This window comes from Leptopilina boulardi, unplaced genomic scaffold (assembly GCF_019393585.1).
Source record: "Leptopilina boulardi isolate dan_hultmark-lab unplaced genomic scaffold, ZJU_Lbou_2.1 LbouV2_273, whole genome shotgun sequence".
NCBI lineage: Eukaryota > Metazoa > Arthropoda > Insecta > Hymenoptera > Figitidae > Leptopilina > Leptopilina boulardi.
The window spans coordinates 1,634,562-1,659,491 of NW_026137833.1; the positions used below are offsets into that span (position 1 = coordinate 1,634,562).

Here is a 24,930-nt window from a genome sequence, read left to right on the forward strand (position 1 = left end):
ATTTACTATTTATACGAAATTTTGTTGTACATAATTTTTTTTTTTGTTGAAAATTGTATAATATTTTGTGAAAACGTTTTTTTTCTTTTGAAAATTTTGTGAAAACGTATTTTTTTTACTTTCATTATTGAAAAAAATAATTTAATCATTATATTACATGACAATCTAGATTATATTTGTATTATGTTTCTTGTTATTGTAGTGTAAATATTCTATACATAAATCGTTATGTGAGTGTTAAGTTGATCGCACAAAAATATATATAAAAATGTAAAAAATATTTCATTAATCATCATCTAAAGACAAATAATTAATAAAAATAATTTTTATATATAAAAAAATATACCTGGTGTATATCTTTTATTTTTATTTTTATCAATGAATAAAAAATACCCGACAAGAAAAAAATTGATAACTTTCCTAAATTTAAAAATGTAAAATTTTAAAACTTAAATTAAATTTTCAATTTTTAAATTTAGAAAAGTTTTTTTTTGCAAAGTATAGCAGAGGAGAAAAAAATTCCCTTAATTCCAAATTTCTAAATTAGGGAATTCTTTAAAGGAATGTAAGTCTTTTGATTCTATATAAAAATAAGTCTTTAATTTAAAAAAAAAAAAATTTCCAGGGTCTGAAGAAATAAACTTAATAATAATTTTCATTGGGGAAAATTTTGAAATGAAACATTTTTTTTAGAAAAATATTTTAACAAAGAGGAGGGGAAATTAATTGTAAAATTTTTTTGTTTCATTTTGAAAATAGATAAAATGATAAATCGATGAAATTTAATACTGGGAGTACCTAAATTATCATCAAAAAAAAATATATATACGCCCACTAAAGAGCTACTTTTTTTAACTTCATAAAATAATATCAAGTATTTTAAGTTTAGTTCTTCCTCTGAATACTACTTAATCTAGTGAAAGTGTATATGCAGTGTTTGAAAAATGTTGTAAACTATTGTGATTTTTTAAACATAATTTAATTTATTCAACACAAGACAATATGTTGTTAAGAACAATATGGTTATTTATCATTTTTTTTAAGTTTTGTGTAGCATGGATGAACGAAAGGTGAAGTTCTATAAATAACAATAAGTATAATTCTATTTTATTTTTATTTATTTTTTTTTCATATATTTTTATTTTATGTACACAAATATTTTTATTTTATAATTAAAATTTTTTTGAAAGTAATTTTAATTTTCTTTTTTACATTTAATAATAATTAAATTAAATTAAATTCGTATTGCAATTACGTATTTCACAATTGTTAAGTTAAATAAAATTAAATGCCCTAATAACACAAGATATCTTGGGATATATTGATAATATTCCGCAGATATCCTAGGGATGTCCTATGGATATTAAAAGGATCTCTTAAGGATATCCAAAAAATCGGCGGTTTGGATATCCTTTGGATATCCCATGGATATCTGAGGATATCCACAGGATATCTTCTGGATATCTCTATAGACTTTCATAAATGTCCTCCAGATATCCCATAGATATCGTCAGGATATCCCACAGATATTTTCTGGATATTCTCAGTATATCTTCTGGATGTCAAGAAGATATTCTCAGGATACTGTTTTTAGTCATTATAAATTGTCTTTAAACAATATAAATTCTTCCCCGCAAATAACGAATAACTATTAATATTATTAATATAAATTAGAAGCTCATAAGATTTTTGTTTTTATTATATTATTATTCATTATATTAGCTTAACAATTTTAACCTTTAAAAATATATGTTGAGATATTAAATATCCCGTGAATATCTTAAGAATATCCCACGGAGATCCTGAGGATATCCCATGGATGTCCTGAGGATATCCCATGGATATCCTGCGATATAATATCCAATAGATATTTTGTGGATGTCTTAGGGATATCCTGTGGATATCCTATGGATGTCCTGTTGATGTCCCACATACCGGCGGTTTGGATATCCCAAGATATCCTGGGGACCATTCGAGGATATCGACCATTGATATGGATATCCTATGGATATCCTAGGGATATCCTTTTGTTATGAGGGTGTGATTAATTTTTTATAATTTTTATTGAATAAAATTTCATTTTTTTTTAAACAAACATTACCAACAAGTTAAAATTAAAAATAATAAAATAATAATTAAAATTACAAGATTTAAATTGTTTTATAAAAATATGATTATGAACAATTATTTTATACAGACCGGTTTTGGAATCAATAGATGGCAACTTATTCATTTCAAGTGCTAAAGATAAAAATATTACCTTAAAACCTTTGGGAAATGGAATTGTTAACATTAACGATATTAATTTACTCTATGTCGCAACAGAGGTAAAAATATGAATTTGTATAATAACAAAAATTTTTTTTTTCAATTTTTTTATAATATTCATTATTACATTATTGAGTAATTTAAAAATTAATTATTCACACAAGTGTATTAAAAATTACATAATTAATTATTAGCAATAATAATAATAATAATAATAATTTTATAATTTTTAAAATATATATAATTTTTTAATTTTATTATTATTATAATAATAATTATTATTATATATTTATTTACTATAAACAACTTCAAAGAAAATTAAAAAATTTTCAATTTCTAAAGGCCCAAAAAGCATCAAAATTAATAGATAGATGGAAAAGTGGGCGTTTAGCAGACATTGAATTTAGTATCCAGAGATTATCTGAATATGTCGAAGGCCCCCATGGACTTCTCCGACGACTTGATTTATTAACAGGGCATGATTCCGTTTATTCTAATAATTCAAATATTCATCCAACAATAAGTACGGTAGGAAAATTTAATTAATTAAATAAATTTGATTCTAAAATTAAAATTATTCAAAACATTTAATTGATAATTATTATAAAAATAAAATCTCAAATATTCATCTAATTATTATAAATAAATGAGATCAAAATGTAAGCACAAAAATACGGGTAAACATTGTTTTAATAAAATTAAATTTAATTAAATAAAAAAAGATACCAATTTGCAAAATTCCAAAGGAAAATTACATTTTAATTAACGCTGTGAAATTAAATGAATTTTCTAAAGAAATCAATTGAAATATTTTTTAATAACTATATAAAATAAATTAAAAATGGAATTAGTTTATAAAATAAAAAGTAGATTGATGGTGAAATTATTGTTTAATAGGAAACGGAGGAGACAAGGAATGAAGAAGTTCGTAAAGTGAAATTAAGGGTATTATATTCCATTACAAATTTTTTTATTTTTGAAATTCACAATAATTGGAGATTGAAAAAAAAATGTAATTAAAATTTAAAAATATCGTTTCTGCAGGTGACAAATTTAGGGAAAAAAATAAGAAATATTGAACGAAAATTGAGACGAAATGATTGTGTTAGTGATCCATGTCATAATGGTGGTACATGTATAGATCTCTATGATGGTGTTCAGTGTCTTTGTCCATCAAATTTTGAGGTAAAATAAATAATATATATTTTAAAAATACGTTTTCCAATTGTCGAGTTTTACAAAAAAAAAAATGTTAATAGGAATGTCAGTGCTAAAAAAATAATTTTTGTAATTCCGATAGTAAAGAGTGTGCTGATTACGAATCCGAAGTCAATTTTTCCAAAATTGGATCCGCCATTGCAATTTTGAAAATCTGTTGTCAGATTTGTAATAAGGGACCTCAAAAATCCCTGAGTAATGATTTTCAACCCTTGACCTATATCCTTGAATTTTGAAGTTATGTTTGACCTATGACCTTGAATTTTGAGGTTATGTTTTAGAGTCGCTGATTATGAATCTGATTTTAGTTTTTCAAAATTAAAAATATCGCAAATGATTTTTTAAAAATTAATTGAATCCACTTGAGAGATTGGTTACTCGGGGATTTTTGATGATGTTGCTGATTACGAATCAGTGGTTAGTTAATTAATAGAATTAAAGGAATTATTTATTAATTTCGAATGTAATTTTCTAAAATAATTGTAGAATCTTTATACACTCGTAATTTGTTCAAAAATGTCATTTTAGTGACAGTAGTTGAGATGTTTTCATCAGAATAGTTAAATAAAATTTATTACGAATTGCAAATTCGTTTGTCTGCCTTTAGCATTAGTCAAAATTATCCGCAACAAAAATTATACCAAATTTTTTTTTTGTAATCGATTGGATTCAGTTGAGAATCGTTAATCATGGGTTTTCAAGGTCACTTATAACAAATCTGATAGCAGATTATTAAAATTCAAAATGAAGGATACAATATATGGAGGAACTATTTTCAAAATTAATAGGATTTTGTTGAAAATTGTTATTTATTGGTTTTTGAGCTTGCTGATTACAAATCTAATGACGGATTTTTAAATTACAAAATGGCGGATCTCATATGGTGGAAGTATTTTCAAAATTGATCGAAATCAGTTGAAAATCTTTACTCAGGGGTTTTGCGATGTGTTAAATGACACATGAACACTTTTTCTATAAATCCCAATAGTTACTTCATTATATTTTGTTGTTCCATCAACAATTTTAGTGACCGTTGTGTTCCCAATGCTTTTCCATTTAAAACACGTTGAATCGATTCGCTAGAGGTGAATTATTGTAATAATTTATTGACATTTTTTCGTAGGGTCCATTTTGTTCCATTGATGTAAATGAATGTATGAAATATAAAAATACCGATTTGGGTTGTCAAAATGGAGCAACTTGCAGAAATGTCTTTGGTTCATACGAGTAAATTAATTTTTTCTTTCTAATTACTGTAATAAATTAACTTCCATTTATAGTATAATAACTACTATATAATTTTCTTTCAAAAAAATAGGTGCATTTGTCCTTCAGGATGGTATGGAAAGGATTGTGTGTTAAAATCAACAAATTGTAGTTTACAAAATGATGCCGAATTATGTGGACACGGTCATTGTATAGCTGTTGCAGGATCACCTCTTGGTTATACTTGCCTTTGTAAACAGGTAATTCCAAATATATATATATATATATATATATACTTTAAATTTACAATCAAAAAGAAAATGTTTAAAATTTCTAAATATTTATTTCTCTTTTAATGAAACAAAATGTTCTTTAATTACAATTTTTATAATCCAGGGATGGGAGGCTCATGATGTTACAAATCCTGCATGCACCAAAGATGTCAATGAATGTGCATTAAATCATCCTCCGTGTTCGGTAAATCCCCCTGTTATTTGTCACAATATTCCAGGATCGTATTTTTGTGGCAGCTGTCCACAAGGATACACAGGAAATGGATATTATTGTAGTGACGTTGATGAGTGTATTTATGACAATGGTGGATGTAGCAATGTGCCTCGAGTTCAGTGCATCAATACAATGGTAACTTTTGGTGGAATTAAAAGTAAAAGTTAAAAAGAATAATTAAGATATAAAGAAACTTTTATTATTCATTTCAAATTCATTTGAAGCTTTCTTAATATGCTTGCAATGTAGTTTCAAGGTTTTAGGAAGTCTAATTGGGTATTTAGAATATAATTCCCATTTTCTCTTGAAAGGGCTCCAGAATGTGTGGATCTTGTCCATCAGGTTATGAAGGAAATGGAGAAGTGTGCACCTATGTTGGAGGTTGTAAAATTAATAATGGAGGCTGTCATCCCCTAGCAATATGCTCCGAAAGTTCATTTAGTGGAGTTACATGTCGTTGTCATTCTGGATATATTGGAGATGGAATTGCTAGTTGTGTTCCTCATTCTAGCCCAACGGATACAACTGGTGCTTGCGCTAGTAATCCATGTGTTCACGGGACATGTGTTCCTGGAATTGGGAATACCTTTTCATGTCATTGTCAAGATGGATTTACAGGTAATTGGGAATTGTATTTAATAATATTGAGAACAGCATATTAGACAAGAATTTCGCCTTTTTAAATCTTGTTTAGTTATTAAAACACTCTTCCTACAATTATTTTACTGTGGCTGATCGTTTTAATATGAAAAAGTAACAATACAGTTGAAGGAAGGGAATTAGACCAGCCGTTAATATTTTTTTGATCAGCAGTAACTAAAAAATAATTAAAATCATCCAGGTATTTCATGTAATGTAGCAGTCGATCCATGCAATCCAAATCCATGTAGAAATAATGGAATTTGTAAAAGAACGTCATCCGGTAGCGTTATGTGTGAGTGTACATCAAGTTTCACAGGATCAAAATGCCAAAAATCAAGACAATCGTGTGGTGCAGTTTTAAGAGATCCTGTTGGAATTGTAGAATATCCCCTTGGTGGTGTAAACTATCAGGATGGACAAACTTGTGCTTGGCAGCTAAAAACTAATCACAGTTTTGTTTTTAATGTCACATTTACTCGATTTTCTTTGGAATCTTCATCCGAGTGCGCTTATGATTTCTTAGAGGTAAGGAAAATATTTTTATTATTTTATTGGAGATTTTATTTAATTCCATTGAGTTTATTTTAGATTCACGATGGAGAAAGTACAAGAGATCATCCATTTGGAAGATTTTGCGGTGGCATTGATAACCTACCGAATAAGGGAAACATTATTTCCTCACACAATGCTCTCTATTTTTGGTTTCGTTCTGATCATACAGTAGCTTCTGAGGGATTCACTTTCACATGGAATGTAATTCCACCAGTTTGTGGAAGTACAATTAGAGCTGATATAGGAACAATTAATTCTCCTGGTTATCCAGGAAAGTATCCACCTCAAAGGGATTGCTACTGGTATATTTATGTTAGTCCTGGAAAAAGAATTAATTTACATTTTGCTCAGATGATGCTAGAAGAACATGCAACTTGCGAATATGATTATCTTGAGGCAAGATGAAATTCTTTATTCCAATTTGTACTAATTAATTTGTAATAATATATTTCTTTCTCTATTAATCTATTTTGTCATTTTTCAAAAGATCAATGAGACCACGAGTTACGGAAATAAACGACTTGGTTTATATTGCAATCACACTCATCCCACACCTTTTATATCCTCTGGCTCGGAACTTATTCTTCATTTTCATTCAGACAGTGCTGGACAGGATTTTGGTTTTCAAATTACCTTCTCCAGTCAAGCAGGTACTACAAAATTCTTTTATCAGAAAAATTTTTTGTCAACATCAAATATTAATTTCAGCATCTCCAGACTGTGGAGGAGTTTTTACTCAAGATCATGGAGATATTGCATCTCCTGGATTTCTTTCGTCAGTCGGTTATGGTCCAAATTCAGTTTGTGAATGGGAAATCCGCCTACCGCCAAATGAACGGATTAAACTAACATGGATTGAATTTGAATTAGAACCATCGTCATCATGTATTTTTGATTCTGTTTCGGTTTGTACAAGAAGCAATGCACAAAAATTTTTGTGAAATAATTTTATTTTTGAAAATAAATATTTTCTGCAGCTTTTTCAAGGAAATACAGTGGAATCTCCATTAATTGGCTCTTACTGTGGAAATGATCTTCCAGAGTCTAGGACAATAAATACAAATATTTTACTCATTCGTTTGGAAACGGATGCATCTAGTCACAGACAAGGTTTTCATTTGAAATATGAAACTGCATGTGGTGGTGAATTTTATGAATCAAGTGGAATTATACAATCGCCTTTATTCCCATCAATGTATCCACCTTCTAAGATGTGTACCTATAAAATTATTCAACCAGTGGGTAAAATAATAGCACTTACTCTACAATTTTTGGATATCGAAACAATGGGCGAGGAGGCATGTGAATATGATTCTCTAAGTATTTATGATGGAATGAATAGTAATGCAACTCGTCTTGCTACAATTTGTGGAAATAAAGATAATATGCAAGCGGAACCATTTATAACAAAACATAATTATATGTACTTGGTTTTTGAATCCGATATCAATGTACAATATCGTGGTTTTTCGGCTAATTATACGAGTTTGGATGTTGGTAAGACAATTTATATTTGTTTCCTTATAATGGTAATGCATTGAAATTTATTTTTAGAATGTGGAGGAATACATACAGATCCAAATGGAAATATTAATTATCCTATCGGTGGAGGGGAATACAGAAATAATTTAAATTGTATTTGGTTGATTCATGCACCACCCGGTCATATTGTTCAAATTTCGTGGTCTTTATTTAGTCTTGAATATGATTTTAAATGCAGAAATGATTATGTGGAACTTTTTGACAATTATGAAGTCTCTGCATTAAAATCTATGGGAAAGTAAGAGATTTAGTTTAAAAATTAATTTCATTCAGCAAAAAAAAAAAATTTACTTTTTTAGATTCTGTAGTAATTCTTTACCACCGACAATGATGACACAAGGTCAAGATATGACAATAGCATTTCGATCAGATTTCAATTTGGGATATCGAGGATTTAAAGGACACTATTCATTTGTGGATATTTCCAAATCCTGTGGTGGACATTTATATGCAATGACTGGAATTATTAGAACTCCCAATTATCCTGAAAAATATTCAAGATCTATGACTTGCGAATGGATAATTGAAGCTCCTAGTAAACATCAAGTAATTCTTCGTGTTAAAGATTTTGAGATTGAAAAAAAAGGTTGTTTATACGATTATTTGGAAATAAGGTAAGAATTCCCATTACAAAGAAAAGAAGATTATATATCTAATTCTAATTTCTATTTTAGAAATGGTATTTACAATAATTCACCATTAATTGGAAAATATTGCGGCGATATTGAAAATATTCCAAATACAATAAAGAGTTTTAGTAATCACATGTATTTAAAATTTGTCAGTGATACAACTGAAGTTGAAAAAGGTTTTGAAATTGAATGGGATCTCTTGACAGTTGGTAAGAAATATTTTTTATTTTCTTCTAAATTAGAAGTTATTTAATGAATTTCTTTAGGATGTGGAGGTACATTAACAGCAGCAAATGGTGATATTATCTCTCCAAATTATCCACAATCATATGGAAGAAGTGCTTTGTGTACATGGAATATTATAGTATCAGCTGGAAGCTTTGTGCAAATTGTGTTTGTCGATTTTGAGTTGGAAACTCACAACACTTGTCGATTTGATTATTTAGAAATTGCAGAAGGTAACGATGCTAATCGTCAGAATATTAAACGTTATTGCGGTACTAAATATCCAAATGTTGCAACATTTCAAAGTAATTTAGTAACAATTCGATTTAGAAGTGATCCTTCTAACCATTATCGAGGATTTCATCTGAAATATAGCACTGGTGAGTGTACAAAAACCTGGTATCTAAATTATATTTAAATTGTTTCTAATAAATTTTTCTTAAATTACCAGAGTGCCATAATACAATTCATGGCATTCAAGGAGTTATCGAATCACCAAACTTTCCACGAAATTATGAGCATTCAACTAATTGCACATGGATGATTGAGGCACCAATTGGTAACAAAGTAAATGTAACTTTTTCTCATTTTGAACTGGAAAGTGGAAGAAAGGAAAATGTTTGTGATAATGATTATTTGAAAATAGAAGAAGGATCTGAAGGAATTGCTACAAATGTTTTAGGGACATTTTGTGATACTGAAATAATTCCACCTAAAATTTCATCAAAAGAGCATCAAGTATTTGTATCTTTTATCACAGATAGTTTTATTGCTCATAAGGGATTTAGACTTGAATGGGTAGTAAGTGGTTGTGTGGATTATTTAACAAAACCTAAAGGTACATTTAATTCTCCTGGATATCCTAATGGTTATCCATTAAATACAGTATGCGAATGGTTAATAGAAGTTGATTACATACACAGTGTTCAGCTGACTTTTGATGAGGTAGTAACTGAGAAAGGTGTTAATTGTGAATTTGATAAAGTTGAAATTTACAGTGGGGGAAATGATAAGGCACCAAAATTAGGTGAATTATGTCATTCATCTAAACCTGTTGTATTCACTAGTTCAGGAAATAAGATGTTTGTCAGATTTACTTCTGATGCCTCTACTTCGAATAAGGGTTTTAGTGCTAGATACGAAAGTGTTAATTTAAGATGCGGAGGACACTTTACATCGCAATTTGGAACAATTCATTCGCCCAATTATCCACAAAATTATCCACACAATCAAAATTGTGAATGGCTTCTGACCATCGACAAGGATCACGTAATTAAATTGAATTTCACAAACTTCGATATTGAAAATACAAAAAATTGTTCGGATGATTATGTTAAAGTTAGTATTAATATGTTTTATTTATATGAAATATTACTGCATTGGATACAAAAGCTGATGATTTTTTCTAATACAAGGTATTCGATGGAGCATCAAACACAGCCACTTTGCTTGGTACATTTTGCCATAATAAAATACCACCTACATTGACTTCAACTGGAAATCAAATGTTAGTGGTAATGAGAAGTGATAGTTTTCTCACTGCTAAAGGATTTAAAGCTGATTATCAAAGAGCATGTGGAGCTACAATAAAAGTAAAAGATCATGGTATTTTGAGTACATCTTCATCTTTATTTTTAAGAGAATCTGCAACAAATTGTAGTTGGATCCTTATTGCTGAAGATCCGGGTAATTTTTTTTTGTTAAATAATAAATTGTATACAAATTTATCAAAACGTTTAATTTATTTATTCTTGAAATTCCAGCTGATCATATTACATTTACTTTTACTCACATTCAATTTCCAAGTGATTGTGATTATCAGTACATTGAGGTTCATGATGGTGCCAACACTGAGGGACCATCATTGGGAACATGGTGTCGTACTGACGTTCCTCCACCAATTATTAGCAGTGGAAATTCATTAACAGTGAATTTAGTGTCACTGTTGTATAATTCTGAAAGTTTTTTTACAGCTTACTATTCGAGTTTAAATACTGGTAAATTTTTCTCATTTTAACAATATATCTGTTAACATTTGTTTCTTCAATAAAATTAATTGATACAGCTTGTGGAGGGAATTATACATCAACAAGTGGTTCAATTACGTCACCATCTTATCCCAATAGTTATCCTATGAACGCTGAGTGTATTTGGACAATAAATGTATCACCTGGCAATGGAATAGCGTTAGGTTTTGCAGAATTTAATTTAGAATCAAGTACACATTGCAATGAAGATTATTTGGAAGTTCGTGAGAACAATGGAATTGGAAAATTGTTGGGAGTATTTTGTTCTGAAAATCCAGAAACATTGGAATCAAATAAAACACTTTGGATTAAATTTAAAAGTGATGGTAAAGGTACAGCTTCGGGATTTAGGGCTGATTATGTACTTCTTCATGGAATGGATTTAGATGGACCGTCTGGTGAAATTGCATCACCTTTATATCCAATGCCTTTGGTATTTGATGAAGAATATTCTTGGCGTATTACTGTCGATTTTGAATGGATAATAAAAATTGAATTCAATGATTTTGCAATTGGACAGGTTGTCGACGACTGTTACACTAAACTTGCTGTAAGTTTTTTTTTTGTTGTTGCAATTTTTAATTTAAGAAATACAAATCCAAATTATTCTAGATATACGATGGTTATAATGATGAAGCTCCAACATTATTTTCTGGATGTGGATTAACGAAACCAGAACCTGTCAAATCCAAAAGCAACATCGTTTACATTAAATTAACATCTATGGTTTTTAGTGTAAGTCATGTGTAAAAACTATAATTGTACCTAATTTCTTTTTAAATATAAATCATCAAAAAAAAAATTATTTTTAACAGCTTGAGTGGCATCATGCAGGATGTTGGTTCTTTTTATCATGGCATCAAATTCCAAGAGGTGAAATTGAAGAAGAGAATCAATTAAAGACGTGTAGGTTTTTTTTTATAATTTCCGTTGTGAGATAAATTAAATGTTAATAAAAATCTTTATTTTTAGTACCAAATTGCAATCAGATGATAAGTTTAACAGACCCTCGAAATGGAAGTTATATATTTTCTTCTCCTGGATATCCTAATGGATACTCTCCCAATTTAGAATGCAGTTGGTTATTTATGTCACCTGTAGGAACGCATCTTGTTTTTCAAGCGCGAGTAATGGATCTGGAAGAATCTACCGATTGTGTTGCTGATTATGTTGCTGTTTATTCTGGAAATGCTCTAAATTCAAATACGGGAAAATTCCTAAAACAGGAATGTTTGTCAAATAATTCTTTTGTTACAATACCAAGCGGTAATGAAATGACTGTACGTTTTGTGTCTAATTATATAGAAAATGGAACAGGTTTTGAAGCCGTTGTTTTTCGAGGTGTTTTTTTAATATCAAATTATTTCTGTATTATAATTTATTTTTATAATTTAAATAAATTATTATTAATTTTGTAGAATGTGGAGGACAAATGGAAGGACCAAGAGGAATTATCCAGTTTGATAATACATCTTATTATGCTGTTCATTCTCTTCGATGTGAATGGAATGTTACAGTTAGACCTGGAAGAACAATAGAAGTCAAATTTCTTGAATTGGAAATGATGAATAAAGATCCTAAAGTTTGCAATCGTAATTTCATAATGGTTCGTTATTTAATTGTAATTAATATATTTATAGGATTGTATATTGAAAATATGTAAATTTTTTTTCTTAATGTAATTTTTAGTTAAAGAATGGAGAATCTGCATTTTCTCCTCTTCTTGGAGAAGGGAAATATTGCGGTGATACTATTCCTTCACCTTTAACAACAACAACAAATAAATTGTACGTTAAAGCAGTATGGCTGGCATCTTCTGCAAAATTCAAATTATCATACAGGTAATAATTATTATCTTATTTAATCAAATGGCTTGAATTTTGATTTATATTTACAAAATAATACTACCTTTTGCATATATTTTTAGGGAAGTAGGAATGGATTGTGGAGGTCAATTAACTTTATCTGATGAAAATAGTTCTATAGAATTTTCAACACCAAACTATCCAAATGTTCCACCACCTTATACTGAATGTATTTGGACATTTTTGGCGCCGGCAGGAAAGAGGCTTTCAATTCATTTTATCAATGCTTTTGATTTGACTGATAGTGCAAAGTAAGTTTATTTTTTTGGCAACTGACGATAATAATTTTATTTCATAATTAGCTCAGATAATAAATAATTGTACGAATGATTTTAAAATTATTTTCCAAAACAGTTGTGAAAAAGAGTACGTTGAAATTCGAGACGGTGGCACGGAATCTTCGAAATTATTGGGAAGATATTGTTCAGATATTGCTCCTAGTACAATAACTTCAGTTGATAATGTATTGTATGTACATTTCTATTCTGACGTCGCAGATCAAAAGAATGGATTCCAAGCAGTTGTAACGACAGATGGTTTGATATTAATATTCTTATAGTTAAAATTTTTCATTTATAATTTTCGAAAATTGTTTATTATAATAATTTGCTTCAGCTATATGCGGAGGAATAATGAGAGGTGTTCGTGGTGTAATAAGATCACCAAATTATCCTAATAATTATCCAAAAAATCAACATTGTGTATGGTGGATAATTGGACCATCGAGTTATTCATTAAAAATTCAATTCCAAGATTTGCATTTACCCAGTTTGCGAAAATGTAATCAAACTGATCATATAATTATTAGTGAAAAATTACCAGAAAATAATACGTGTAAGTTTGAATTTGAAATTTTATTACATTAGAAATTAGACTTTTAGAATTAAATGAAATATTCTAAAAGTTTAATTTTTACAATTAATAAAAGTGGTATTCGAATAATTTTGATTATAGCTACGGAAATTGGTACATATTGTGGATGGAATAAACCAGATTTAATTAGAACTGCTTCGAATGAGGCATTAATTACTTTTGTAACAGACGATAAAGAATTTATATGGTACAGGGGATTTAGTTTGAATTATTCCATAAGTTTTGAAAGTAAGTTAAAAAATATGTTCATTTCTGCGAAAATAAAAATAATTATTTATCCAATTAGGAATTTGTGCACTTGTTTATCAATTTTATTAATTTAAGAATGTGGCGGTGCTTTGTCCGGAATGTTTGGTGAATTTAAGACATCTGGTTATCCAAATGGAAATCTAAGAAGGTAAAATAATTTATGTAATGATGGGATTTTTTCTTTCGTTCTGTTGTCTATTTGTTTTTATTTCAAATTTAGATACTGTGTTTGGAGAATTACAGTTCCAGAAGGTTTTCAAGTCATTGTAGATGTCCTTGACATTGAATCAGACTACAGATATCCAGTTAAGGTAATAAACACAAAAATTCTAATTTAACGAGTATAATTTCAGTTTTCATAAATAAAATTCGATTGATTTCAGTTCTTCAACGATATTTATCATATTTCGAGAATTAAATTTTTGAAATCCAGTGATCCTGAGAAACGTGTTATTAGTTCATCTAATATAATGGTTGTTTCGCATTTTTCACAAATTGGACAACGTGGATTGAAAGCTAAATTCACAGCAGTTGCACCAGCACGTGAGTTATTGATAATTTTATAAATACCAAGTATACACCATAAGACTTCTTAAAGACGTCATTATTTGTTCTGTATCGTAAAATTAAAAACATTTCAAACATTGAAATTGTATTTAAGAGTGATAGCCAAAAAGTTAAAGAGGGAAGAAAGTTCTCCTTGCCACCAAAGCAACATGTGTTACTGTGCACGGTAGCACCGAATCCTAAGCAAATCAGTAAGAAGAAAGTGACGAGTAGATCTACAACGGTGATCTGACTCGCAACAGGAACAACGTATGAAAACATACTTAGGAAACTGGGAAAGGGGAAATAAATTCGGACGTCAGGCACATGTAGGTCGTAGGTGCAAGGCCTACAAGAAAGGGAGATCAACTGATCAAATTTGAAGGAGACTCCAAATTACCGCTGAGGTCATCAATGCGGTTGTAAAGCATGGGGAAGATGCAGACCGTGGAGCAACAGGTCACACTGATGATTCGCGACCTGGATTACCTTACTCAGGAAAAATAGGTCCAACAGGCGTTGGTTGAAGAGCTCTAAAAGCCAGGAAAGTGACTGTCCTAGGACCTATCCGACGAGGAATGAAGCTTGCGGTTCATGACCCAGAGGAGGTGAACAGGCTGAAAGAGTTGGACGCATAAGGATTGGTTTTTAATGTTGCTCAATAAAAAGAAGGGTGATGGTCGTTTGGTGCCACCGATGCCTGACGTACTGCTACATAAGAAGAGTTTGTAAGGCAGCGGACAGATTGACTGCTTCAAGTGTGGTGAAGTCGGTCATATGTTTGCAAATTGTAGTAAAAGTCCAAGCTGCTTCTTATGTAGAGAAAAGTATGAGGATAAGGAGAACATCAGTCATGTCGCAATCAGCGGAGTCTTCAGGACGGTCCTTTAAGAGTTTAAGAAGACTCGCACTAAGAACTCGCCAGAAAGATCAGTAACGGTAGGGGTCGCGAAAGCAAGATCCCAGGGACCTTTAGTCACGAAGTTTAAAGCTTGACGGCAGTTCCGTAGAGTAAAGATTAGTCCAGCCGAAGGGTATGGTTTTTAGTGGGTCGACCAGAACCCCAAGAATTGAAAATGGCCATAATTTAAAAATAATGGGAGTTTATTAGAGATTGGTAACTATTTGTGGGTTGGATACAGAAATAAGGTAACGGTATTAAAACATTGGTTGAGGTTTTCGGTCACTTGTTATTTGATCCAAACAAAGCAAGAGAAAGTGAGAAAATGCTGCAAGTGCGTTAAGTTTTGCTAAACTTATAAAGAGGAACCGGAAACCCTCTTTCATTTGAACAGGTTGATGAATACATTTGATACCTGCAGAAAAACAAAAAAATAAATTTAAAAAAAATATTAAATGCCACTATGACCTGAATATTCTTGACGATCACTGGCGATTGTATACTTACAATTTCATCTTCTCGACATATTTATTTATGTTTATTGATAAGAAAATAAATAATAATTACGAAAAATTGTGCAACGTCACAAAAAGAATTTGAAAATTTATTTTCTTACTTAAAATCTATTTTCTTGCATTTCAGCTTGTGGTGGACTGATGAAAAATCTCAAAGGCAGCCTTTCAGTACCAAATACAAGGCCATTTAATGAAACATCCTTTTATTGTCAATGGAGAATGGAACCACCAGAGGAGATTCTTCATTTTGAAAATCAAACTGGTTTAACGATGACTTTAAAAGTTTCTGGAATTATTGGTGATACACGGCAAGCAACTAGAAACTGTTTATTTTATCAACAATACGTAAGAGTTACAGGTTTGTTTTTTCCATTGTATATTACATTTTATCAAATATATATTTGATAAACTTGTCATTTTTCTACAATATTGTTACAGATCCTGATGCTTTAATTGCTACTGTTTGTGGTAATCTTATGTCAAAACCAATGTACGTGCGTTCTCCATCCACTTTAAATACTGTTAAGGTAAACTATCAATTCCTGGAATGAAATTTTTCTTTAAAAAATAGGAATTAATTGAATTCAAATATCGTTTTATGAAGAATCAAATAGTATTTTCATTGCTCTTCCGTAGGTACTGAATGCAACTGAAGTATCGCCAATGAAAATTAATCTAACGTACGAATGGCAAAAATGTGGTGGTATCTTAGGTGGTCCATTCCATACAATTCAAACTCCAAGACTTGAATCATTTCCAATAAATTGTGCTTGGGAAGTCAAATTTCCGGACAATGGAGAAATTATAAATTTAAAGTTTAATTCAATAAATTTAGGAAGTTGCGAGAAAAATTATATTATTGTCAGGTAAACTAGAAATCAATATAATTTTCTTAGAATTTAGAATAAATTAATTATTACACAGCCCCACAAAAAAAAAAGTGTCGTGCGCGGCAGACCAGACTAGTCATTTCCCATGTATTTTGACGCGCTGAACACGAATCCGAAGTCCGTTTTGCTCCATCACGTCAGGATTTTTTTATAACCTCCAAAAACCTGTCGGATTTTGAGAGGTAGGCTATTTTTTTTAAAAATTGATGGATTTACTTCAAAATTGGTATCTAGGGGTTTTTTGGGTCGCTGATGACGAATTTGAAGTTAGATTTTCAAAATTCAAAATGGCGGCTCCAATATGGCGGACGAATTTTGTAAAAATTGATGGATTTACTTCAAACTTGGTATGTAGGGGTTTTTTGGGTCGCTGATTACGAATCTAAAGTTAGATTTTCAAAATTTAAAATGGCGGCTCCAATATGGCGGACGATATCGACCCTTCAAAGGTGATAATTCCGCCCTTACATACGAAACTAGGAGCAATTAAACAGTTTGTCAAAGCCTTAGATAAAAAAGGAAACTGTTTCAAATACCTGGAACAAAAGTTTCCAGAAATCTCTGATGCGAAACAAAAAGAAGGGGTTTTCGACGGACCACGTATTCGCAAATTGTTAAAAGATGAGCAATTTATCACCAAGATGAATAAAAAAGAGAAAGCCGCATGGCTTAGTTTCAAAGCAGTTCTCGAAAATTTTCTGGGTAATTACAAGAGTGAAAATTGGAAGCAAATAGTTAGTGATATGATTAAAAACTTTGGTAAGTTAGGATGCTTAATGAGCATAAAGTTGCATTACTTAGACTCGCATCGGGATCAATTCCCTGAAAATTTGGGAGATTACAGTGAAGAACAAGGAGAACGATTCCATCAAGATCTGAAAGAATTTGAGTGTCGTTATCAAGGAAGATGGGATGTAAATATGATGGCCGACTACTGTTGGATGCTGAAAAGGGATATTGTACCTGGAGGCACCAATTTGAAAAGAAAACCATTACACAGATCCTTTGAGGACAAAAGAGTGCGCTACCATAAAAAGACGTGAATACCTTACTTATGTATATAAGAATTTCCATTTTTAGTTTTGAAAATCTAACTTCAGATTCGTAATCAGCGACCCAAAAAACCCCTACATACCAAGTTTGAAGTAAATCCATCAATTTTTACAAAATTCGTCCGCCATATTGGAGCCGCCATTTTGAATTTTGAAAATCTAACTTCAAATTCGTCATCAGCGACCCAAAAAACCCCTAGATACCAATTTTGAAGTAAATCCATCAATTTTTAAAAAAAATAGCCTACCTCTCAAAATCCGACAGGTTTTTGGAGGTTATAAAAAAATCCTGACGTGATGGAGCAAAACGGACTTCGGATTCGTGTTCAGCGCGTCAAAATACATGGGAAATGACTAGTCTGGTCTGCCGCGCACGACACTTTTTTTTTTGTGGGGCTGTGTTATCTATCTTCTTTTTAAAGAAATGGTGGACCAAATTCTCCAGAGTTGGATAAAATTTGCGGTAATATAATACCGCAAAAAATTGTCAGCTCCAGTCATAAACTTTGGATTGAATTTTATTCGGAGACCACGCCAAATGATTTTGAATTTACATTAGATCAAATTGGAAATGAATGCGGTAGTGTATATCGTGGTAATCGAAAAGAAATCTCTTCACCCAAGTAAGATATATATTTTGCATATTTAATGAATACTTGGCTAATTATTACATATAAACAAACAATTTTAGATTCCCATCATCTTATTTACCAAATTCTGAATGTGTTTGGACTCTTGTGGCGGAGGCGGGTTATCATATTCGACTTGAATTCGTGGATAGATTTAATTTAGAATCTAGTACAAATTGTGAAAATGATTATATACAGGTAATGATAATTTATAATCTTCAGAAATCAATATTCGGTATTTCTAATAGTGGTAATTTTAATTAATGCATTAAAAAAAATGTTTTTGATCTTTAAAGTTATTTAAATGGAACGATAATGAGAAAGGTGACAATGAATGGACACAAATAGATAAAATTTGTGGTCGTAATACGCCAGGTTCATATAATTCGACTTCAACACGATTGAAAGTTTTATTCCATTCAAATGAAGCAATTGAAGGAGATGGATTCCGAGCACTATGGTATCAAGATTGCGGAGGAGTTTTTGAAGTCACTAAGGATATGAAATATCTGAAATCACCGAATTATCCAAGTTCTTATAAGAGAAATCAATTTTGTAACTATACTCTTATTGCACCTCAGAAAGATATTATTGTCGACTTTATAGACTTTCAAGTTGAACAAGGAAGTAAAGGTGTTGTAGAATTTAAGCATACTTTGTTACTTTCTTTTTTAGTTATAAAACAGAAATAATCAAATTGTTTAGAGTATTTGTAATATTACTGTTTTCTTTTAGGTAAACGTGATTGTCGCTGGGATAATGTGACAATTATAACTGAAGGTATGTATTATTTTGAGGAACCTTATGAAACTGTTTTCTGTGGATCTGAATTACCTGCAGTTCAAAAATCCGTTTCAAAAATGCAAATCATATTAAGAACGGATTCCTATCGTCAAATGCCTGGATTCTTTCTGAGATACTTTTTAAGCGGTAATTACTTAAGTAATATTTATCAAAATTAAGAATCAAAAGAGACTTCAATACGTTTTCTTTGGTTGGAGGGAATTTAGAAGTTCTAAATTGGTGATTAAATTAATTATTTGTTTTAATAAAACTTTTAGAATGCGGTGGTGAAATAACAGAGCCGCAAATGATCAGTTCTCGTAATAATGGTCCAACATATTTTGGTGGAATTAATTGTACTTGGGTTATTAAAGCTCCCTTAAACAAGAGAGTGGTACTTGGTTTTGAGCAATTTTCACTTGAATATAGTTCAAGGTAATGAATTAGAGTCATTTTCATTGTCAGTGTTTAATTATTGTCAATAAAGAATTTTAGAGTTATTAAATCATCTGTTAATCTGTATAATTATGTTTGTATAATATTTCTTTAACAGTTGTTCTTTTGATATGGTTGATGTGTTCGAAGGATCTTTTATTGACGTTGCGAAACGATTGGGAAGTTATTGTGGAAATTTGACTGAAATGCTTCCAATTATTAAAACTACAGGGAATGTAATGACTGTTAATTTTATTTCTGATGAATATAATCACTTTGGAGGTTTTAAAGCGTTGGTAACTATTTTTTACTGTATTGTGTATTATATCAAACATTTTAGGTTTTTAGTAGAAGAAGAATATAGAACTTGAATTTAGAAAACAGAAAATTTTTTAATGTTTCATAAACTTAAATTCAATTTATTTCGTTTAGATTACATTTGGAAATAATGAAGCTGAAGGATGTGGAGGAATTTTAAATATTACCGACTCTATTTCCTTTAGGACACAAAAGTCTGAATTTTATGATTCTTTACAAGATTGTCACTGGACTGTAATTACATCACCTACTAAACAATTAAGATTCATTATCAATTCCATTGATTTAAAATTGAGTGTTAATAAAACTGTTCGTTACGACCGAATATGCTCAGGAGATTATTTAGAGGTAAAAAGTTATATATTCCTTATATTAGACTGATAAATTAACTAATTTTATTATATTAAATCAGGTAAGGGATGGAAAATCACAATACGGAGAATTACTTGGCGAATTTTGTGGTAATGATTCACCAGCTCCTTTGACATCCTCTACGAATTCATTGTGGATCAGACTTTTCACGGATGGAACAATTGTAGGAAGAGGTGTTACTGCAACAATTGAAGCATTTGAATGTGAGTTTGGTCAAAAGTAAATTTCGCTTCTATTCTTTTCTAATAACAATTGGTTTCTGATCATTTTCTGGAATAGGAAAAAATAATTAGAAATAATGTAAATGAATTGTTATGCAAAACGTTATCTTGAAAAATTTTCAGCCTATTGTGGAGCAACGGAACTTCATTTTAGTAACAAAACACAAATTCTGCAATCACCATCATATCCTGATCCATACCCAGCAGAAATAACTTGCAGATGGTTATTGTCCGAACCTATTGGAGAATTGGGAGTCTATTTTATTCACTTTACTGATTTCGATTTATTAGACAACGAAGAATGTAAAGAAGAATATGTTCAAATCACTGATTATAACGTAAGAAACAAATATTCATTATCGTTTACTTTAATTTAATAAATTAATTTATTTATTCCATAATAAAATGTAATGAATTTTTTTCCACTTTAGAATAAACATTATATTTCTGAAGGATATGGGGAAAACCATATTGTCAGTGGCAAACAACATGATCTATTTAGTTTGACCTTGGTAAAAAAAATTTTCAAAATAGTCTCATATATATAAAATTAATTAATAATTTATATTATTATTAGAATACAGTTTCAAATTTCGATTATTTTTTAGGGTAATCTTTTACCTGATGCTTCATTAAAATATTGTGGAAACGCAATGCCGCACGATTTTTACAGGTATTATTTGAGACAAAAACTTTTTAAAATATGATGAAATCAAGTGGACAAATTAAGTTAATAGAAATTCATAATAATATTAAAATATTATTCTATAATTATTTTAGCTATGGAGACCAAATAGAAGTAAAATTCAAATCGTCAATTCAGAATGCACCAAGTCATAAAGGCTTTAAATTTGAATATGGAATATCTAAGTGCGACCGTAATCGAACAGGACTACAGGGAAGATTAGTACATCAAGGTTTTGATGAATGTTGGCTTACAATTACTGCTCCACTTAATCACACTATTGCCTTGTACTTTAACAGTTTTAGATTAGGAGGTTATGACAATTGTGATGAAACTGCATTACAAGTAAGTTTCTCATTTAAATTTAATTATTGTTACTGGAAATTGTTAGATATTTATAAATTTCTAATCTAATCAAAGACAGGCTCAACCTAAGGTTCCCTGTTACGAGAGATGGCAACTAAGTCGAAACCCATTGTACCTATCCCTCTAGCAGATTCGATGCAGAATAACATACTTAGAAATCTACCCTTTTCCAGAAGGCTAGAATCTCTTCAATTGAGAGGTTTTGAATCCATTCTGGTTCCACAAGTTCTTGTCTCCAGTAGGTATTGCTGTCTAACTGCCGCAAACTCTAGACAGTGACATAGAAAGGGAATCGATGATTCTTCATACGAATCATCCAGTCTGCAACTACATGACATTTATCTACGTATTTTGTGCTGATGGTAGTTGAGTAATAATATTTTATGTCACTGTCCAGCTTATACTGTAGTGAGACATCAATGCTGGGGTCATGCCTTTGTAGACCTAGATTGGATTCGCAACCTCTCGGTAGAAGAGTTACTGGACTTTTGAAAGTCCAGCTTGCTGGGGTTAGGTGAAATGGGTCTTGCGACTTAAGTGCCAACATTCGTACTAGGGGATATTGGTATAAGCTCGTTTTAGATTAGATTATTAGATTAGAACCCATCGCGTGTTGTAAGAGGCGACTAAAGATACAATTTTGAACTTACTACGTCTTCTCTTTTGGAGGCTGGGTAAGACATCGATCTGCAAGCAGAACCACCGCGTGAACCACACTGAAAGTACACGATTCTTGTCCAGGGTAACTCACGCCCACTACTGTTGGGTTGTTATCAAGGTTAATATGACTGTAACTAACTACTTCCCCATTTCATTGGGCACCCACATCTTGCACTCTAGATATCATCTATCTTGTGGGGAAAATGAAAGCACCAAAAGGAATTCTATGTCGTAAAAGCCGTTTTTCAATCCCCACATTACCTTGCAGTGAAACTAGCGCAAAGGATCGGCAATGAAGATCGAGATTTAGTTCCTACAAAGACCCAAGTATCTCGTTGAACTGCACTTTACCTTCTCTTTTAATAACCTTGGTGATTTCTTTGGTAAAAACCTTCTTGTTCAGGAGTTCTAATTAATTCGCAGGTTTTCTTTCGGAATCTCTTCTGCAAGTAATGCCTGTGCTGATTTTATTACGGAGTTTTTTCTGAACGTAGACATGCAATTTTATTATTAAATGTATTTCCTTCATTTTGTCTTCTTCACTTCGAGTTTAGTCTTCTTTAGTTTTTCGAAGCTTCTTTTCTTTAGCGCCTCTATTAGCTGCAGGCCATAAACTTGTTTACATATTTTTGGTTGTTTCATGTAAGTAATTATTTGTCAAATAATTATATTATTTGAACAGGTTTTTGATGGAGGATTCAAGGATCATCGAGTGATGAGTGCATGTGGTTATCAAACACCTGATCCAGTATTTAGTACTGGAAATTTATTAAGTTTGCATTCATTCCAAACTTCTTCTAGAAGATATACTGGTTATGACATTACATATGTTGCTACAGATAAAGGTAGGAATAACTATAATAACATGATAGATAATCATTTTTAAAAAATTATGCTTAAAAAATTTAATTTGCTAATTTCATTAGTTTTCTTTTAGAATGGAAAATCATTTTAAAGTTCTAGAGATATATTTAAAGAAACATTTAATTTTAATTATAATTTTTATTTTTTTTGAAGGTCGTGGTTGTGGAGGAAGAATATTTAATTTCGCCGGTAGATTTACTTCACCAATGTATCCTGGTCCATATAGAAAGGATGCTGAATGTACTTGGTTTATTAGTGTTCCTGTGGGCTTTAGAGTAGTGTTAAAGTTTACAGATTACGACCTTGGCTCAGACGAATTTTGCGAGTCAAACAAAATTCAAATAAGTAGTACCCATAAACTAGGTGCAATAGCTTGGTTCTACTGTGGATCGGTAAGACTAATTATTTTAATATTAATGTATTTTATTTTGAAATACTTCAAAAGATACAAAAATTATAAATTAAATGCCAAAAGTACTACTCCTTTTTAGGTCAAGCTTTAACGAATTTAATTTACAATTTACAGATGCGAGATATAGCTGATATTCATAGTTCAACTAATGAAATTGAAGTTGTATATACGACAAGTATAAACAATGCTGGTAAAGGATGGGCTATTGATTTTACTAGTGAGAAAAGCGGTACGTAAATTTATAAAAAAGCGTTTTTCATTGAAATTTTAAACAAAATAAATCATTACTAAAATGTTTTTTTTTAATTTCAGATCAAATTGCAAATGGTTGACATTTATAAAAGATAATCTTTTTTATTGGCTGTTTTCTTTATCATCAACTCATAAAATTATCCTTCTAAAATAGCATGTAATGTAATTATATTTATTTATATTGTTCAATTAAACTTTGTACATTTTTGGAAATACAGAAAATTTTACAATTTAAAATATTATAGAATATAATTAAATATATAAAAAATAATATAGTGAAATTAAATATATATATTTCTAAAGTCGTAAGGATTTTGCAGAAAAATTAGGAAAAAATAATTTTATCTCATTTTACCGATTTATGTAAAATTAGATGAAGAACAAAATTCTTTTAACATTAAATTAATATTAAACTATGTATTTTACTTTATGAGGTATTTGTAAGCGTATTAATTAAAAGAGATAATTTAAGAATTAAAATAGGAAAAACTTTATCATCTGTATAATCAACTTCTATTCAGTTTAAAGTTCAACTATGATATATGACCATACAAAAAATAGAATTTTATTTTAATTGTGTTTATTAAGCAGTAATTATATAAAACTCATGACATAGGAAAATAAAAGATACGTATTTTGTACAATTTAATTTCCGTAGATACAGAAAATCCATAAAGGATGTTACAAGTCATATTTAAGTAATAAAATTTAGTTCATCATACCTTATAATCATTTTTGTTTTTTCGCAACGTCGCAAAATGGCATACACTTTTTATTGGGCAACACAAAAAACTAATCCTTATGCGACCCAATTTCTCCAGCCTGTCCACCTCCTCTGATCGGTAACTACAATTGCGAGCTTCATTCCTTGTCGGTTGAGTTCTAAGACCGTCAACTTCCTGCTTCCAGGCTTCTGAAGCACTTGCTCTATCGCCAGTTGGACCTAGTCTTTCTAAAAATAAGTAAAGCAATCCGGGTCGCGGATCTCTAGTGTGACCTGTCGATGCACGGTCCTGCATCTTCACCATACTTCCAACTGCTTTAATGACTTGCGCGGTAAAAGCCTCTGTATTGATAAGTTTCCTCAGATTTTGATCAGGAAATCTCCCTTACTTGTAGGTCTAGCACCCATGAGCTGTATGTTGCTAACGTCCGGATTCTCTTTCCTCCGAAGGTTTCTCAGTTTTTCGGCATACGTTGTTACTGTTGCGACTCAAATCACC

The 24,930-nt window shown here is 30.6% G+C and overlaps 1 protein-coding gene across 1 annotated transcript; it reads left to right on the plus strand.

The window, feature by feature from the left end:
• The first annotated feature begins 905 nt into the window (after window positions 1-905).
• LOC127281512 (cubilin-like) lies at window positions 906-23,944 on the plus strand. Its single transcript, XM_051305233.1, has 53 exons — window positions 906-1,070; window positions 2,198-2,327; window positions 2,611-2,796; window positions 3,166-3,213; window positions 3,313-3,453; window positions 4,610-4,713; window positions 4,805-4,952; window positions 5,089-5,334; window positions 5,511-5,817; window positions 6,041-6,366; window positions 6,430-6,789; window positions 6,881-7,043; window positions 7,102-7,298; window positions 7,371-7,890; window positions 7,948-8,173; window positions 8,235-8,549; window positions 8,610-8,776; window positions 8,834-9,172; window positions 9,244-10,130; window positions 10,208-10,478; window positions 10,556-10,789; window positions 10,858-11,369; window positions 11,432-11,554; window positions 11,635-11,725; window positions 11,792-12,160; window positions 12,238-12,425; window positions 12,509-12,660; window positions 12,747-12,935; window positions 13,039-13,220; window positions 13,300-13,518; window positions 13,639-13,785; window positions 13,882-13,954; window positions 14,027-14,117; window positions 14,190-14,349; window positions 15,896-16,126; window positions 16,207-16,295; window positions 16,405-16,634; window positions 18,133-18,333; window positions 18,402-18,537; window positions 18,636-18,972; window positions 19,075-19,269; window positions 19,401-19,557; window positions 19,676-19,853; window positions 19,990-20,223; window positions 20,288-20,450; window positions 20,592-20,806; window positions 20,900-20,980; window positions 21,077-21,141; window positions 21,249-21,498; window positions 22,862-23,024; window positions 23,197-23,435; window positions 23,570-23,684; window positions 23,768-23,944. The coding sequence occupies exons 1-53, from the start codon at window positions 1,003-1,005 to the stop codon at window positions 23,785-23,787; spliced, it is 11,178 nt and encodes a 3,725-aa protein (XP_051161190.1). The 5' UTR covers window positions 906-1,002; the 3' UTR covers window positions 23,788-23,944.
• The last annotated feature ends 986 nt before the right edge of the window (window positions 23,945-24,930 follow it).

Coding starts and splice junctions, on each gene's coding strand:
- LOC127281512 (XM_051305233.1), top strand. CDS start 1,003: ATGTTGTTAAGAACAATATGGTTATTTATCATTTTTTTTAAGTTTTGT. Junction 19,270..19,400: donor TCTGAGATACTTTTTAAGCG/GTAATTACTTAA, acceptor TAAAACTTTTAG/AATGCGGTGGTGAAATAACA. Junction 21,142..21,248: donor ATGCCGCACGATTTTTACAG/GTATTATTTGAG, acceptor TAATTATTTTAG/CTATGGAGACCAAATAGAAG.